At 48.9% G+C, this 14,669-nt stretch overlaps 6 protein-coding genes across 6 annotated transcripts; 3 read left to right on the top strand and 3 right to left on the bottom strand.

The window, feature by feature from the left end:
* Positions 1-67: 67 nt before the first annotated feature.
* F5891DRAFT_943262 (Alpha/Beta hydrolase protein) lies at positions 68-926 on the top strand (the record flags this gene model as incomplete). The annotated part of the gene is made up of 2 exons (XM_041374469.1): positions 68-201; positions 254-926. 2 exons carry the CDS (start codon positions 68-70, stop codon positions 924-926), a joined length of 807 nt encoding a protein of 268 aa, XP_041231525.1.
* Positions 696-2,901, bottom strand: F5891DRAFT_633979 (pyridoxal phosphate-dependent transferase). Its single transcript, XM_041372576.1, has 7 exons — positions 2,685-2,901; positions 2,532-2,631; positions 2,357-2,445; positions 2,157-2,290; positions 1,884-2,105; positions 1,556-1,728; positions 696-1,502 (listed from the first exon to the last, which is right to left on the bottom strand). Exons 1-7 carry the CDS (start codon positions 2,782-2,784, stop codon positions 929-931), a joined length of 1,392 nt encoding a protein of 463 aa, XP_041231524.1. The 5' UTR covers positions 2,785-2,901; the 3' UTR covers positions 696-928.
* Positions 2,902-2,924: 23 nt separating this feature from the next.
* F5891DRAFT_1249868 (FAD/NAD(P)-binding domain-containing protein) lies at positions 2,925-5,045 on the top strand (the record flags this gene model as incomplete). Its single annotated transcript, XM_041369873.1, has 5 exons — positions 2,925-3,311; positions 3,390-3,625; positions 3,692-4,082; positions 4,148-4,428; positions 4,486-5,045. The coding sequence occupies 5 exons, from the start codon at positions 2,925-2,927 to the stop codon at positions 4,823-4,825; spliced, it is 1,635 nt and encodes a 544-aa protein (XP_041231523.1). The 3' UTR covers positions 4,826-5,045.
* A 282-nt stretch (positions 5,046-5,327) lies between these two features.
* Positions 5,328-5,856, bottom strand: F5891DRAFT_1183014 (uncharacterized protein; the record flags this gene model as incomplete). The annotated part of the gene is made up of 3 exons (XM_041366242.1): positions 5,328-5,498; positions 5,547-5,692; positions 5,772-5,856. The coding sequence occupies 3 exons, from the start codon at positions 5,854-5,856 to the stop codon at positions 5,328-5,330; spliced, it is 402 nt and encodes a 133-aa protein (XP_041231522.1).
* Positions 5,857-6,650: 794 nt separating this feature from the next.
* F5891DRAFT_1102360 (uncharacterized protein) lies at positions 6,651-8,900 on the top strand. Its single transcript, XM_041363599.1, has 8 exons — positions 6,651-6,972; positions 7,030-7,220; positions 7,275-7,365; positions 7,414-7,442; positions 7,489-7,680; positions 7,731-8,409; positions 8,467-8,699; positions 8,756-8,900. Exons 1-6 carry the CDS (start codon positions 6,675-6,677, stop codon positions 8,406-8,408), a joined length of 1,479 nt encoding a protein of 492 aa, XP_041231521.1. The 5' UTR covers positions 6,651-6,674; the 3' UTR covers position 8,409; positions 8,467-8,699; positions 8,756-8,900.
* Positions 8,901-11,290: 2,390 nt separating this feature from the next.
* On the bottom strand, positions 11,291-14,122 carry F5891DRAFT_1125929 (Pkinase-domain-containing protein; the record flags this gene model as incomplete). The annotated part of the gene is made up of 4 exons (XM_041364029.1): positions 11,291-12,451; positions 12,658-13,125; positions 13,175-13,836; positions 13,993-14,122. 4 exons carry the CDS (start codon positions 14,120-14,122, stop codon positions 11,291-11,293), a joined length of 2,421 nt encoding a protein of 806 aa, XP_041231520.1.
* Between the last annotated feature and the right edge of the window lie 547 nt (positions 14,123-14,669).

The raw sequence follows: 14,669 nt of genomic DNA, 5'->3' as shown, positions 1-14,669 counted from the left end.
GAATTTGTGGCGCTGACGTCACACAAGGTCAGTGGCTGTGTTCAACTGTCATTAGTACGTCGCACCCATGGACGAATACACTGACATTCCCTATATCCCCTCTCATCCACCCGACAACTTCCACACCTTCAACTTTTACATCCCCACGCAACGTAATACATCCGCTCTAATTTGTTTTGTACATGGAGGTGCATGGAGAAGGTGGGTCCCTCCTCCGCAAAGTGTCTCATTTCTCACCGTGTCTCCCCTCTAGCGAAGATAAGCTTGATCACGCTGGATTGGCTCGTAGACTCGCCACTTTCACTGGATACGCAGTGGCAGTCCCCAATTACCGCCTATCAGGACACAATGCAATCCGCCATCCCGATCACGCAAAAGATATCCTACGCTTTCTTGAATTCGTCATCGCATGGCAAGGCCCGTACGGCACCAGTGTCTATAATTCGAACAACTTATGTTTGATGGGACATAGCTGCGGTGCTCATATATTGTCATCCATCTTCCTCGAGGCCACCGAGGACCCTTTACGCCCCTCACCCGAGCTTCTCAACAGCACAAAAGCCATCATCATGTCAGAGGGAATATACGACATCGATCTCCTTCTCTCGAGTTTCCCCACTTATAGGGATTGGTTCATCGAGGCCGCATTTGGCCCGCGGAGTGCTTACCGGGAAGTTTCAGTCACGACGATGAATCCGAGGATGGAGTATAATCACTTGCGGTGGTTGATCGTGCATTCCAAAGGGGATACCTTGATCGATGAAGCTCAGAGCGAAGCAATGTATCACCATTTACTTCGCAATCTCTCCCATGTTACCAGAAACTTTCAACAACTCATGGAAGAGCACGATGACATACTAAAAGGCATAGAATTTGTAAAACTTGTTGGTCGATACATCCTAGATAATATACCTCCATGTACATAATATTACAATCTTACTTTCGTCAAACCCTCGAATGCCTTTTCAAGACACGAGGCAGCTCTCTCGCAATCACCTAGTGTGTTGTACAAGGCTGCAGGTGTTAAGCGAATCACGTCGGGTCTTCTCTCATCCCCTACAACGCCCATTGCAGTCAATGCATTAAAAACCCTATCCATCACGTCTGAATTAGGTGGCAGCAATAGAAGCGATAACTGTGAACCCCGAGACTCGGGATCACGAGGTGTGATGATGGTGAACCCGGGTTGGCCCTGTTGGGCAGTGTGCTCCTTGCTGTCCACAACACCCCGTAATAGGCATTGTGCCGAAGCCTCATTGATGGGCACATAAAATCTTGACTTTATGAGTCTCATCTCCAGCTCGGAAGTCAACCGAAGCGATCGATTGCGTAAAGGACCCATCATGCCGACTTCCTTGAAGATCTGCAAAGAACCCAGAAGCGATGCGGTTGCAAGGACCGAGGGATTGGATTGTTGATATCCTTGCGCGCCAGGGATAGCTGAAAACCGAGGAGGCATGGCAAATCTGGTGGCTGGATCGTGTCCCCACCACCCTGCATACCTGGTAGTAATGCCGATTAGAAACCCCAAAAGAAGTGGCCAGTCATTACGCACTGTGGTAGCAAGCTGTTCTCCCATTTATTGTGCACGAAAAGCCCGCCAATTCCGCCTGGGCCTGAATTAAGATATTTGTATGAGCACCATACAGCGAAATCGACATCCCAATCGTGAAGTGCCATGGGAACATTTCCAATAGCATGAGCGAGGTCCCAGCCGCAAACACATCCCTTTGAACGACGAACGAACAAGTCAACACATGTTTAGCAGGGTGACGTGTGGGGTAATTGAATGTAGCGGATCCTCGCCTGTCTTTTCACGTCATGAGGGGGTGATGAAAGATGTACGTAATAATCGAAGAAGATGGTAGTTGAACAAAATTTACCTGTGCCTTGGCTGCAGTGGTGATAGCCTTCATAGGAAATAATTGACCAGTGTAATACTGCACGCCGCTGAAAATCACCATAGAAATCGAGGGTCCTTCTTTGGCAATCAAGTCCACGATGTCGGACTCTCGTAGTGTAAACTCTCCTTCGCGAGGACACATTTCGATTATTGCTTCGTTCGGGTCATACCCGTGCAGACGAGCCTGGGAAGCGAATGCGTACTATGCCGCATGTAAGAAACAGAGGAAGAATGTAAAAAGCCAACCACTCACCTGATCCGAGGGAAACGCACTGCCTTCACATAGAATCTTAAAACGTTGAGGAGTAGGTTTGTAAAATGCGGCCATCATCAAATGCAGGTTCGCAGTCAGAGTGCCCATGCATGCCACCTCCTTCTCTGAGGCACCTACATCAGGTACCCCATCAGAACTTCTCGATTCTCTGCAAAACGTGACAGTTAATAGTTACTCACCCACCAATTCAGCAAGTAGAGGGGTGACTGTATCGGCAATGTTCATCCATTCGCGGTCATAAGGGTGCGCAAAATGTCCTTGGACGGCCCTAATAATTTTTTTTTCGTATGCAACAAAACAAAGGGCCATCAAGATAAGGAATCGTTCGTGGCCTCAGGGATGCGCAGCACGCACCGTGTACCCCAAACATCTAACTCCTCTTGTAGGAGAGCCTTGGACCGTTTGGTTAGTGGACCAAGAGAGTTTCCGCAAAGATAAGTGCATCTCTGATGAGCTGATGATCCAGCCCTTGAATAATCTGAGAAGTTACGTAAAGAGGTTCTTCACCATTTTCTTGTTGTATTTTAGCTCCAATATCTTTATTGGTTGGGATAATAAACTCCCTGGAGAGTACGACGTTAAGGTCACTCCAATCCGGAGGCATCATCAGGGTCGGGTAAAGATTCAGACTCAAGAGTTGATCTAAGATCTTACATAAATTTCATTATTTCCTTTTTTGTACGACTAGGATTAATGTACCACAACCGTGCATGTGGCCCTCGCGACTCGTCCTGATAGTCACCCTTGATGAACAATAACACTCCTCCCCTCGATATCACCCGTAAAGTGGTTATCGTCGGTGCAGGCCCAGTAGGATGTCTCGCGGCAATTGCCTTCGCTAAAATGAAATGGCAGGTCGAGGTCTATGAAGCGAGGCCAGGTAAAGGCGACAATGTTCTCGTCACCCATTGTCTTGATTCTTTTTTTCAAGATTTACGGCTATCATCTTCGAAAGCGGCTGCTCAACAACGATCTATTAACCTGGCTATTTCATCGCGTGGCATCGCCGCTCTACGAGCCGTCGATGCCTCTGCAGCTGAGAGGTTTCTGCAAACGGTCATCCCTATGCGTGGGCGGATGATTCACGACAGACAGGGAAATCTACAAAGCCAACAATATGACAAGGACGGCCAGGTATGTTTGGTTCCTGTATTTTACCACGGCTATATGCCAAGTAAATTAACATTGTTCCATGTTTGCTCACTTGCTTAGTGCATCAATTCCATAGATCGCACTCTTCTAAACGAAGGACTACTGGAGGAGGCCTCGGCAACGCCCAACATCCATTTGAACTTCGAGCACAAGGTCCTTTCAGCTGATTTCGACCAAAGGGTGCTGTTCCTTCGGGACGGCAATTCGGGAGCAGATGTCCGAGTCAAATTCGACCTGTGTATCGCTGCAGACGGGAGTCATTCCATCATAAGGAGACAATTGATGAGGGTTGTGAGGTTGGTAGACAAGTTTCCGCTCTCGAGATATGATTCCAGTGTGTTGATATTGTTGCTTCTCCATAGAATGAACTTTCAGCAAGAATATATTCCTCATGAGTATATTGAACTTAAAATGCCGGCAGGACACGACGAGCACGGCAATCCTGCCTTCCTCCTTGATCCGAATCATCTCCACATATGGCCTCGCCACTCCTTCATGCTCATCGCTCTGCCAAACAAAGTAATCACGCACGCAGCTTCTATGTGCTTCCCACCTAACGAGATTCAATTTCAGGATAAGACATTCACTTGCACCCTCTTCGCGCCTACTGTCGAGTTTGATCGCTTGATCACTCGCGAAGACATCCTGTTGTGGTTCCAGAATCATTTTCCAGATGCACTGTCGCTACTTGGCGAGGACAAATTGTTGAAAGATTTTGAGAAAAACCCCCGTAGCCCCCTGATTACTACGAAGGTACCTCTCTTTCGTTTCACACGAGCACCATTAGAGAGCTAATTGTCGCCATTGGTGGGGAGTAGTTAACGCCTTATCATTACAAAGATCGGTGTGTAATTCTCGGTGACGCTGCCCACTCGATGGTACCCTTTTTCGGACAAGGGCTTAACTGTGGTCTCGAAGACGTTCGGGTGTTGCTCACACTGCTGCAAGAAGAATGCGTTGTCCCTACTAGAGCTATGCCTAATTCGGGAGACCCTGAATCTGACTTCATAGACCAGAGGCTAGCCAAGGCATTGGCTCGTTATTCTGCAAGTAGGCACGAAGATGTCGTTGCCATATGCGAACTTGCAATGGACAATTAGTAAGTGAAGTCACTTGTGGTGCGTTGCTGGTTGTCATTGATTTCGCCGTGCATCAGCATTGAAATGCGCCACTCCGTAACAACGCCTGTCTACATCATTAAAAAGGCGCTCGACCACCTTTTGTTTTCATTGACCGCTCGTGGACCCACGGTTCTTTCGTCTCTGGGTGACTCATTGTCCCGCATCGCCTTCCCGACTGCCAATCCTCGCGGCTGGTTGCCTCTCTACACCATGGTTACATTCCGTCCCGATATCAGTTATGCTACCGCTAGGAGGAAAGCAGCTCGACAGGCCATCATTCTCACCACTATGGCAAGACTTGGAACCGTTGGCATGTGTGCCACGAGCTTCTACCTTACGTGGAGAGTCTTACGTTGGCTGCGAAGTCAAAGATAATGTCCTCACTGTTGTGAATTATCGAACCTCGTGCTACCATGGGTGAAATGCAAATATTTGGGCGAAGCTCTTATTTAAAATCTAGAATTTTCCGTGGTCTCGAGCGCAGAACATTTGAGCGGTGATTAATTTGAGCATTCCGACCATGGAATTAATTCGCAGAAAAGATTGCTGGGAGCGCGTGCTCGTCTGACCCGATTCGTCCAAAGGAGAATGCCAGCTCTTGAGTCGACCCGAAATCCTCTGCGTTCACATGCAGACAAAAATAAGTAGGGACGCGTGTACAGTGATCTGTGGCAGAGATTACATGACCTCCGGTTAAAGTGACATTATATAGTCTAGATGTTGTGGGCCCTAGTAAATCATGAAAGCAAGAAATTGGTACTAATCATGTCAAGTCGTAGAGAGCGCGGGAAAGCGATAGATCTGGCACGTGCAGATACGAACGAGAGCGGAGAAAATTATACAAAGCAGGGAGACAGAAACCGAGAAAGTTGGTGTCTCAGGTCTTCTTCGGTGGCCGGCCCCGCTTTTTCTTTGTACCTGATTCTCCAGCAGTATCAGGTGCAGGCTCTGAGACTGTGTCGGGTACTGCTTCCGATTTTGCCTTAGGCGGGCGACCGCGCCTGCGTTTGGTGGCCGGTTCGCCATCAGCAACTTCCTCTTTCTTCTCCTAGTACCATGTAAGCATATGCAGAAATGGTAGGAACGAGATATGCACCTTCGGAGGTCGGCCGCGTTTCCTCTTAGCACCAGCCTCTGCTGTTGCTGCGGTGGCAGACGTTCCCCCCGACTTCTTGTTCTTGCTTCCTTTCGGACGGCCACGTCCCCTTTTGGGAGGAGGAGCATCGCTAGCGTCTGCCGCGCCTGGACATGGCGGAAATGAGACGCATTTGACAAGTTAAGCCGCATCTAACTGGCAACGATAAAGTAACGGGGAACATACCCTCAGTCTCTTCGACTTGCTGTTCCTCTTCGAAATCTTCCTGAGATTTATCGTGTACTTCCTCTTGCTGGGGTGAAGTAGACATATTGAATGTCTTGACACCGGGTAGATAGATCAGAGCAGGGAGCGACTGTATTATACAGGAAAGAACGTCCGCGTCGAGGTGAAAGAAGGAAAGACGGGGAAAGGGTGTGTGCCCTTGTTTTATCGAATATTCCCCCTACCGAATATAGTGAGCATGTATTGTTCCCTCGCGTGGAATCTGGACCAAAAGTGGGTTATATTTATTATATCGATCAGCATCTTCTGTGCATTTGCCCCTGATATTCGGGGACATATACGTACGTAAATGGACGACTGAGGATTAGAGAAAATTCATTATTACAGAGAGGAATGAAGACACTCTCAGGGAGATTGCCACCGCCTGACAGCGATGCGGTTGTCGCTCGACATGCCGCTGTTGATCGTTGTTGACACAACGTGGTTTATTCCAGTACTAGCAACAAATTAATATTGATTTACCGTGAATATCATGTTGAATATGTACATATGCCTGACATAAAGGCATATGTACATATTTAATACTTCTGAAAGATATGTCAGATATTTGTATAGACGCATCTCTCAGTTTTAAGGATACAGAATACTTTTGACGGAATCTAACCATTCAGGCCGCCGATCGGCGATTCGCGGTTTAAAGCGCCACTCAGGGGTCGAATCCATGGCATCAGAACGGAGAAAAAAAAAGAAATATTGACGAGTGCAGACAATATTTCAGCGCGGTTCCCAGCATGAATGGACGGGCCGCGGAGTCAGTTCGGTCGCCGATATAATTAGATATTTCTCACGGTACATGGTATGTTGAGGAAGAGTCAATTTCGCCCTACGTACGTCACGATTAGCATGCTACCTCCTCGAGCTGTAGCTTTCACTTTGTTTTGTACTCTCTCCTCAGTTCAGGCAAAGCTACTTTACTCCGGTCCAGAAGACCTTTACGCCTTCCCAAAGCATCGTGTAACCTTTCTGAACAATCTTCCAGTACAGAACGAAACAGTTCAACGGTGGCTTCACGAGGGACTAAGGGGCGGTGAAAGCGAATTTTTAGATGACCGGCGGGACGAACCTTCCTGGTTTTCCAATGCAGTATACAAGGAGATAGGTGGCTCTGAGCTGGAAATGTCAAATGACGCTTCGCAAATCTGTATGTCCCCTCGTGTTCAATTATACTTGATTTATTCACAGTCGTTTTCGGATCTAGCACAGTCTCCGATACCAGATAATTCTGGATATATATTAAATCATATGAAAATGGGACCAGATAACGACTTTATTTGCCTGATTCCTCCAGCTCGTGATGTTCCAATACAAGTACAGGAGAATATCGACCAAGATACAGTCCTCCGCAACGGCTGGTCACTGCTGGAACCTTTATCCGGAAAATGTCTTTATGTGCGATATTTCACCTGCTATGGTTTTGGCATGTCACCCAATCATTTCTTATAGTACCGGCAATCGTGGTTCACTTATTCATACTGTCACAATCAAGAAATAAGACAGTTCAAGGAACTCACTCACACGCAACCTCGCTCACCAGGTATGGTCTTCCCATTTGGCAGCGTATCATTCACTCACACGTATACAGGAGCTTCCGAACCCACTGAGGACCCAGAAGTATGTGTTATATTATTTGATTAATACTTTGTAAGTGATTGTCCAGTGGGAAGCGTTTACTTTAGGACGCGCCCCCTCCGCACAAGATTCAGGGGTGGACGTAGCCGTCACGGATCGGCAGGCTCAGGTCGGACACTTTGAAGTTGCTCATGGTCCAGGCTCTCGTTATCTCGTTCAACGATGGGGTGATGGCACATTCTGTGATAAGACGGGAAAATCTCGTGAAGTTGAAGTTCAGGTAACGTTATTTTATTTTATTCCCGCAACGCGCTCAAATTATTAATACAGTTCCATTGCTCGATGACGATGGCGGATTCTATTCTTCTTGTACGAGAAGCAAAAACATGTTCCTACGTGCTGATCGTACAAACTCCACGTCTCTGCGGAGAACCTGGATTCAAATCGCGAATGGAATTGCCAGAGCAAACCTTTATCCGCTGTCGGCAAATCATCAACCCTTTGCTGGACTCTACTCCCCAAATTACCCATCTCGAACAGCGAAAACCTGACGGCCATCGAATACCACAAGATTCCGACCTACCTTCCTATCTGACCCGTGAAACGCGTTTCGCCGTACCATCCCCCGCAGCCAAGAGTTCCCTGGGTCCCAGCGCAGGTCAAAGCGATGACCCGTCGGATGGGATATTGAAACGCATGCTAGAGGCGTTGATGAATGATCCGGAGCTTCAATCCTTGTCGGGCGAGAACGCTCAGGTCGTGTTTGGGCGCGGCCAAAACGGCGAGATTGTAATCGAGATTCTGGAAGAGATTCCATTTGATGACCTCGGAGAGTCCGATTTACAGGAAAGGGATGTGGATGACTACGCTCATATAGCAGAATTCCTTCGAAAGGCCAGTCACCAGTTGAATAAACCAAAGGACGAGAAGGAACAAGAGGATGACGAGGTCAGGGACAGTCAAGGGGAAAACTTAGAAAAATTTCGCGAAAGGAAAGACGAGCTCTGAGGTAGGCAGGCATCTTGCTGTTGGTTTGAACAGCTTGTTAATCTCGTTTCTGCACTAGGACTCGAGATCTGATCGTTTCGACACTGTCTCTACTTAGAGAATCCGTGGACTATAGCAGAGTGCTTATATTGGTTGACGCTCCAATTATTATCATTTGACTTGCGTCTTACCCAACTCTAATTTGCATTTTATGACTAGCTGGCATGAGATCCCTTGAGCCTCATGTCCTGATGCAACATGCCCGAGACTCATAAGTGATTCAGTCAGTAATGGGATTTCAAACACTGCTAGGTATGTTTTATTTGAAGTCGCCTCGGACCTTATTCGCAGTTTAATGTATGGCGAAGCCGATCCAATCTCCCAATCTCTGAACTCTATCTTCTCGGTCACAAGTCCTGTTGTTCTGCTGACTACACAACGTCATCAGGGACAGCTGAGTGTTTGTCGATACTCATCTGGATAGATCTACTACGACCATTGCCGGATTTCCCGGGGCCAATTGCAAGTTGCTGCCCTGGCATCTTAAGAATATTTCGGAATATAGAGAGTGCTAAATGATACAGCGAATAAGAATTTCAACGTAGCTTCCACGGATCTTTGGCATACCGTCGCATTATTTCCCAACCCCAAAATCTTAGCGAAAACTCAAGTCGAATCGCACCAATCAAATGCTTGGGTCGTCTACACCACCTTCGTCGTCCTCTGCTTTTCTGCTGTTACCAAGCCTGAATCTTCGCGGCAAACAGGCGTGGTATCGAAGCTTCCTTCTATTTGATCGATAATCGAGGCGCTTATCGCCGCTGTCTCAAAATGTCGGATCGCGCGTTCTCTGCATAACCTTGAGTAACTCCTACAGGTTGAGTTTGCGCCCTCTGCAGAGACTAGGGGTTCGAAAGAATTTAATTGCAGCTTCATCAGGTGCGATCTTATGCAATTTCCCCTTGATTATCTGTTACTCAACCTCCTTCGAAATTCACCGGCGTTTGTTTATTGGGTCTAATTATTGGCAGTTGGCGGCTACTTTTGAGTTCATTCAATCCATCAATGTTCAAAAGCATGTGCTTTTTTGACGGTGGTGCGCCCAATTTCCAATCTCTCTCCGTCGTGACCTCTTCATTATTATTTTCCGCTGAAACGTTCGTAATTATTTGATGGTCGTGCCATATGCATCGCGAGCATCAGCATGCGTTTTCGTGATGCTTTCTATTTCCGCCAGGCCAGGATATTATTCGACCCTTCAGCACGAGCCCAATGCCAACTGAGGGAACTTGAAGGTAATTGTCTGATCTGATGTATCTTCGTAACCACCTGATCATCCTCTGAATACGCCTAGATCAGATTGCACCCCACCAGAGCACGGTCTCGGTCGTGTGATCCTCCACTTCTCACCTTCAGGATAGTAGCGACCACTTTTCATATGCCCACTAATTCGAACCGGCAGGATCACGGAAAACGCACGAGATAGCTTATCGCAAGCTCTTGCCGCACTTCCCGCCGGCAGAGGCTTTTTGCCAGCGACGAGGGAAAAAAAATACTCGCAGCGATGCGGATGGGTGCGACTCGCGCTCAAAATAGTCCTGACTGTCGACGGCAATGCTGTGTTTCTGCACCCGTCGGTGCTCGTCCTCGGCGAGATATATTTGCGCATTGCGTCTTGTTTCTATTTATCGCCACAGGGCCTTCGAGGTCAAATTCTGACCGTGCCATGCTGCCACTCGTGAATATCCTTGTATTTTTTCCCATCGCAGGACCTCGTGGATGCGCAGTACGAACGACAGTCACCCGATCGTTGTCTGGAACAATATTACCCAGCACCCGGATAGATAACAAATGGCGCCCACCCCAACCCTCCCTGGCGCATAAGACCCTAGACGGGTCAACCCCGAGTTTCTATACACGGTGACATTACCACACCCTCGGCGTACCCGTCCCGATTCACCTTCTCGACCTCGTCCTATAAAGTTCAAGGGTACTCTCCCGACCACAGATTCAGAACAAATTTATTATAATTCAGGGGGAATTTTGACGCCTCTACATGGCCTGGCTCTTCGAATCCACATCTTCCCACACGATGTAATCCATAATCGTTGTTGTATTATTGCCCTTCCGTTCAATCAAGAAAGGTAGCATGCTTTTGTGTGTAGGCGTAGAGCAACGAAGTAAAGAAATGAAATGAAATGATATTTAATCAAGAGGCGAGAACGCATCAGAATGAAAACAACGAAGATAAAAAAGATAGCGAATGGACTAGGCTAGGTGGACGAGAATAAGATAGATGATAGGCGTAGGGTCGTATCATGTTGCCGCGGCGGACACTATAAAACGGAGTCAAGAGGATGAAATAGGATGGGAATGAACGTTGTGAATGATGTTGAGTGTCCGCTGTATGTACCGAACCGTGCGTATGCGTGCTAGGTGTTGTGTTGTATATACATGCGAGGGAAGATGAAGTGCATATGGATCGAGATGGATGGGAAGATCTTTGAGTATGGTTGGGTGGTCGAAGTGAATGAATGATCGAGGGTAATCAGATGAAATATTACACGGTAAGCGAGTCGGAATAAAATGGAATGATAGTGGCTCACGCCACGGTTCTGGAGCGTGAAATGGATGCAAGAGTGCCACTAGAACCAAGACATGAGGATTGTGAGGCTGCAGATATGGTACATAACGAGCGAAGCGAAGGTGGATGATGATCAATGTGAAGGCAGAGGATGATCAGGGTGATGGTGGATGCCGTCAAGATGAAAGAGGGTAATGACACATGGATGACATCAGGGCGTCGATCCGAGGTAAACACAGCCGTCGCACAACAGCTCCATGCCTACGCACAGCCAGACCAGTATGACACACTCGAGGGTAATGCCAGCCCGCCTCCCAACTCAGAAAAACCTTTTCTTGAAGCTCTTCTCCTCATTCTGGATCTTCACATGCACATGCTTGGCTGCACCGCTCTCTGTGCACGTCTCAATACTTCGCACCCACTCGTCCCCGTCCCCCTCATCCTCCGCACCATCTTCATCCACATTATCATCATCTTGCTCTTCCGTATCAGATTCGCATTCCTCATCTTCGCAACCACATACTTCCCCCTCCGCTAGCGCAATAATCCCACCTGCTTCTCGTCGGCCCCACAGTAGCTCACCCATGGTTGTGCGCAGCTTAGGGTCTACACACAGCATCCGCCGTAGTGCAGGCCGCGTTTCACGCGGTAGCAACCGAAATATTGAGTTTGGTGACGTTGTTGACGATGCACGAGGTCGTCTTCCGGGGGAAGTTAGCGTGCGCTCTGGTGGTGACGGTTGAGCAGTAGGTGGAGATGATGATGATGAAGCAGTAGCCTCCTCAGGTATTGACGGCGCTTTTATACCGTTGGCTCGTACACCATTGACCTTCGTCTCCAGGGCCTTGCGCGTCAGAGACTCCCGCGCGAAATCCCGCTCCTTAGGGGCTTTCCCCTGCCCATTGATGGTATCCTTGATGTCCGGGTTGTCAGCCCTCAGCGCAGGTAAACTCTCCGTAGAAACTCCAGGGCGCGCAAACACCAACACGCTCTTATCTGTTTCCCCGCCCTCAGTCAGGTGTGCACATTGCGAACTAGACATCGCCGGCAGCGTCGCTGTCCTTGCACCAGGACTAGGTAATCCCAGCTCAATCGCACGCCGGCGTGGTGAGCTCTCGCTCCCTGAATCACTGCCAGCCGGTGACGATAACGTGAGGGTGCTCGCCGTGGCGGCATATACCGACCCATTCGACAGCACCGACTTGTTGTCGTTGATCCCGTCGACATGAGTACTCGGGACATCCAGGGACGTGCTTCGGGAGTCTCGAACAGAGTCAGGACTCTCTGGGGCGCTTATGGTGGGGCTTGACGGAAGGGGATCGGAGGACACAGGTTTTGCGCCATTTGGACGCTTGTGTTTACGTTTGGATTTAGGGCGCGGCAGTGGGTAAGAAGCTTCGGCCTCGATGAATACTTTGAATGAGTTGTCGCGCTCGCGGTCAGGGACTGCCCATGGGAAGCGCCGAAGGACCATGCAGACCTGTCAAAACTTTGTTAGCTTCTGCGATAGATCTTTTCATGTGGCGCAACTGTCGTTCCGGATGGTTAGAGCGGCCTAGATAGGGCCCATGGCAATGCCCGAGCGACTGTTTTCAGGATTGGTCCGGAACATGACCGTGGGTCATCCATCCATCCAGAGGCATAACGCCCTCAACCATAAAAGCAAGCAAGAGGAACGCTACTCACAAAAATAACGCCAACGCCCCACACATCGGTTTTTCGAGGATCATACGAGCCACCTTCCAGGACTTCGGGCGCGAGGTACGGATCGCTGCCAACTATACCCGTGGCAGGTATCAATCTTGCATGGGAGTGCGGACCGGATGGTGGATCATTGGGATGTGGGGGTTGTAGAGGGCAAGGGGCATTGAGGGCGCCACTGACATATCCTGTGACTACAACCGGTAGAGAGCCATTGGATGTGCCGGTTCCAGGATAGGCAAAGACGACAGCGGTTCCGAAATCGATTAGTTTAACGACGTCGCCCTGTGTCATGACGCAGTTGTCGAGCTTTAGATCTCTATGCGCTAGGCCTAGAGAGTGAAGGTATGCGACGCCGTTGCAGATCTGACGGAAGACACAGAAAATTTCTGGACGTAGCATGCGGCCAGACATGACGACGCTGAAGAGGTCGTAGGGAGCGTACTCCATGACCTGTTGGGGATGAGGGGAGGAAGTTGTTGTGAATGAGCGATAATCTAACCTCATAGTAGTGACCATGATCGCAGACGATATCGACTGTTTCGATGACGTTGACGTGTTTTAAACAGGCGCCGACACAGAACTCAGCTCTAACTTTGTTCTCATACTCACGCTCTGATTCACCGGAACGTCTTGGGCGGAATTGTTTGACAGCATAGACGGCACCTCCTGCTTTAGTTCGTGCACGAATGAGGCGAACTGTGCCACCCGCACCGGTACCGAGTACACGGCCCCACTTGCCATACTTTTTGGATAGATGAGCGTGAGTGGCTTCGGAGAGGGAAATAATCGGAACAGCAGCAGGGGTTCCTGGGGGACTTTGTGATGGATGTTTAGACGATAGAGAGGTGGATGGAGGAGAAGATTTTTGGGAGAAGGATTTGTCCTTGTCGCGGTTGCGGGCCTTGTGTATGAAGCTGAAGGGCGAGGACTTGTGAGTGGTTATCATGGGAGCTGCTTGTATTACGGCATTGTTGTCGAAATCATTACCCCTTCGCTGATCTGCAGGTTGAATTTGTGGCTCTGGAGGGGTATGGGAAGACGAAGCGTTGGAGGATGGTGAGGCGCTGGAAGATGCGGAAGGAGTATGAGAATGAGGTATATGGTGATTGAGAAAACGTTTGAGGTCATGAAGAGGGCCATGTTTAGCGGGTGAGGTTGTGCCTGGAGACCGCTGCTTGAGAGCGGATGAAGATGACTTTCGGGGAAAGCGAAAGCGAGCCTGGGTTGCGGTGTCTGGAGACTGAAGAAAGGAGTTAGTAAGATTAAATGGAATAGGAATTGAACTGACATTAATGAGATTTGAAGTGGCAAGACGACCATTGCGGTCAATGTCTGGGACGGTGAGGAGAGAATTAGGATGACGGTCGCTGTTAGAATCCGGACTACTAGGTGGAGAAGGGTCATTACTAGAAATAGAAAGTTGCTGCATTGGAATTGCAGAGAGCATCACGAGCTTCGACGACGAGGAGGACGACGAGGAAGAGGGCGATGGTGGTGATGGTTGGAGCTGAGTGTGTAAGTGATTGAAAGGTTTGGAAGACTAAAACTATATCGCGTCAGAAAACCCACAATTCCATAGATCTCGGTCCGATCGGCATCCAATCGGCAAGCGCTTAGTAATCAAAGCGATTAGTACTAGCCGCTATCCTGTACGCCAAGGCTTCGAGTTTGAACACTACCAATGACAGCGCTTTCCGCTCTACGTAAGAATGAGTTTCAACTCAGCCTTGGCTAGCCTTCTCTAGACATGACCTTGGCCCCCGAAGACGTCTCATGATCCGGTTCGAGGTAGATCAAAGTCTCACTACTAGTCGTACTATGCTCGGTCATGGCCGAAGCCAACCCGCTCTCCCCGCTTGCTTACCGTATTCCCTTCGCGTCACCCAACAAGGCTCCTGGAGGCGGCATGGAGGCGGCAATCCCAAACAAGTAATTTCACTACCCATGATCGGTGGATGTAGTCACCAGTGCTTTCTCACGTCCGACACTTGGCA

This window comes from Suillus fuscotomentosus (assembly GCF_016647785.1).
Source record: "Suillus fuscotomentosus strain FC203 chromosome Unknown F5891scaffold_6, whole genome shotgun sequence".
Classification (NCBI taxonomy): domain Eukaryota; kingdom Fungi; phylum Basidiomycota; class Agaricomycetes; order Boletales; family Suillaceae; genus Suillus; species Suillus fuscotomentosus.
The sequence above is the reverse complement of the archived record's forward strand: the minus strand, read 5'-3'. Positions and strand labels throughout refer to the sequence as shown.

Bases quoted from the DNA above. Each gene is read 5' to 3' on its own strand.
- F5891DRAFT_633979 (XM_041372576.1), bottom strand. From the start codon at position 2,784: ATGATGCCTCCGGATTGGAGTGACCTTAACGTCGTACTCTCCAGGGAG. The intron at 2,446-2,531 runs GTGCGTGCTGCG...AAAAATTATTAG, and splicing joins TTAGATGTTTGGGGTACACG to GGCCGTCCAAGGACATTTTG. The intron at 1,729-1,883 runs GTAAATTTTGTT...CGTCGTTCAAAG, and splicing joins CCACTGCAGCCAAGGCACAG to GGATGTGTTTGCGGCTGGGA.
- F5891DRAFT_1102360 (XM_041363599.1), top strand. From the start codon at position 6,675: ATGCTACCTCCTCGAGCTGTAGCTTTCACTTTGTTTTGTACTCTCTCC. The intron at 7,366-7,413 runs GTATGGTCTTCC...ACACGTATACAG, and splicing joins CACGCAACCTCGCTCACCAG to GAGCTTCCGAACCCACTGAG. The intron at 7,443-7,488 runs GTATGTGTTATA...GTGATTGTCCAG, and splicing joins AACCCACTGAGGACCCAGAA to TGGGAAGCGTTTACTTTAGG.